The sequence below is a fragment of the Apium graveolens genome, chromosome 2 (genome assembly GCF_009905375.1).
Source record: "Apium graveolens cultivar Ventura chromosome 2, ASM990537v1, whole genome shotgun sequence".
Classification (NCBI taxonomy): domain Eukaryota; kingdom Viridiplantae; phylum Streptophyta; class Magnoliopsida; order Apiales; family Apiaceae; genus Apium; species Apium graveolens.
Window position 1 is genome coordinate 312,110,358 of NC_133648.1, and position 2,440 is coordinate 312,112,797.

Genomic DNA, 2,440 nt, shown 5'->3' on the forward strand with positions numbered 1-2,440 from the left:
CTTATAACTTAATTCTGTATTTTTGTTTGCGGGTTCCAATTTATAAAGAAATTCAAAACCTTTTATCAGCAATCTATCTACTCATCAGAATGGAAACATACAATTAAAACTAAAAAATGGAAAGACAACAAGGGAAACAAATATAGGCCGAGATTCACCATAAGCATTTCCAGATTCCGCATTAGACTGTGCAAACTAATATTAATTAAATGCACTACCCTGCACAAGCTCAAATTATCTGATCCAAAATGCAATTCTTATCAACGTACTTATAAGCACCAAAACATCCAACTAAAAATAAATTAATGAAAACACAATTATAACCTTAAATTTATTACTAAACCTTCCATTTCCAGGAACCACATTCAATTCCCTACAATTAACTAAACATAAAATCTTTCCAACGTATAATCGTAAAATACTAAGTTATCCGAAAAACAAACAGAAAGAGTACAAAACACCGCGAAAACTGAACCAAATCAACGAAGATAACCGGGGATCTTAATACGAATAAAGAGCATACTCATCACATACCCAATCACAACACAACAAATCCCCGCACTCGCAAACGACACTTTCACACTCTTCGCTCTATTCTTATCAAGTGCTAAATCCATCAACACAATCCCAATTCCACCAAGCACAAACATAAAACCCGACGAAAGCCCTTCAATTATATACTGCCCATTCACCCGACCCGACATGAACACAACCGGTTTAACCGCTCCAGTAGCTGGGTCCTGGGTCGACCCGATCCCCGGTGGCTCAACGATGACGTCATACACGATTCCTGAGACGACCATGAAGTAAGTGAGGAGGATTAGAGAGTAGACTGTCATGGCGGAGGGGAGAGAGACGGAGGGGATTTTCAGGCGGAGACGCGGTGGCCGGAGAATGCTGTAGGGGACGATTTCGAGGACGTGAGTAATTGGATCCATTTGGAGATTCGGGTTTTTAGGGTTTTGAATTGGGGATCTTAAATGATCACATTTGGGGGTTTTGTAATTAGATGGCTGGTTGAAATGTTTTAATGAAAAGAGTTATTTGAATTTATTTTCATTACTTCTGTACTATTGATACTTTTCGGGTACAGTTTTATTTAATAATTTTTGTACATACAACTTAAAATATATAAATTTAAATATTTATGCTATAACACTGCCCCAAACCCTAGTTAGCCGCCTCAAGGACATTCAATTCTACTCCTTCTTCATCAATTAAACCCTCTTCCTTTTCCCAAAATCACTTCCACTTTCTTCTCCCCCATCTAATAATCAGTTTTTTATTTTTCTTGCAATAATCATCCTTATTTTGTAAGGATTACTATCGTACCCAATTTTTTTGGGTATTTTATTTGTCCTCCTTTTGGAGTGGTTGTTTGTCCTCCTTTTTGGAGTGATCCGTATGTTTTTGATATTTTTGACTTGTTGGTTTGTATCGTTGAAAATGATTCAATTGGTGTTTCGGGGAATCTTGAAAGCACGCATCGAGTCTGAATCGGTGGTGAAAATCGCAAAAACTCACATTTTACAACGGAAGATTGTTCATATTATGTGTGCATCTGTACCTCCAATCACTTCTGAACATTGGATTACAACTGAAATTAATTGTGTGAAGGTTTGCCCAAACTTAATTAAGTCTTTTTGATGAAATGCATAATATTTTGGCAAAAAAAAAAAATAAATTTATATTATTTATTATCAAAAATGCTGGAAGATAAATAAAATAAGAATATATTCAAGAATGTCAGGTAAATTAGTTAGTTAAAATATTATTAAATATTTGTTAGTTAAAATTTGTTGAACATATAAATTAATGTATTTCAACGATATAGTTATAATAGGTAGGTAAATTTAAAAAGTAGAATACGTTATCTAACATAAATGGGTAGACATTACTTTTTGCTAAAGGGGGCTTTCTCATCTTTCAAGTCCGGTAATCCAAATATTTGTTCTCTAAAATTTTGCCTAACATAACAGGTTGATATCCTTAAAGAATGTTATTAGAGGACTGTGAGTTACATCAAATATCAACTAGGATATTTTAGCTAATAGATGCATTATTTGGATATGCTGTAAAAACATATTCAATGATAAATAATTTTTAGCTAAAATCTTACATGATATGTCTTTAATAAAAAATATAGACAATTCGTAAAAATTTGGTCCATCCAATATGATATAATCCTTAAGTAAAAATTTAGACAAATTTATCGTATTGACTATTGTTGAGCAAAATTGAAAGTGTATGTATAACTCAACAATACTGTTTGGATAACTCAACTAAGAAAAAAGGACTTTGAAATAATGTATATTGCACTAGAATCAGTACATATTGTTTATTGGGCATATACATGATGATTGGTAGCTACAGCGAAGAAGACGTCAACAGAGATCCGTATGAATTTCATTAACATGTCCAGACAACGGAGGAATAAAGT

General features: G+C 33.4%; 1 protein-coding gene across 1 annotated transcript; it reads right to left on the reverse strand.

Moving 5' to 3' along the window:
- Positions 1 to 306: 306 nt before the first annotated feature.
- LOC141708749 (uncharacterized) lies at positions 307 to 1,045 on the reverse strand. The gene has a single exon (XM_074512516.1). It carries the CDS (start codon positions 936 to 938, stop codon positions 480 to 482), a length of 459 nt encoding a protein of 152 aa, XP_074368617.1. The 5' UTR covers positions 939 to 1,045; the 3' UTR covers positions 307 to 479.
- Positions 1,046 to 2,440: the final 1,395 nt, after the last annotated feature.

Coding starts and splice junctions, on each gene's coding strand:
- LOC141708749 (XM_074512516.1), bottom strand. CDS start 938: ATGGATCCAATTACTCACGTCCTCGAAATCGTCCCCTACAGCATTCTC.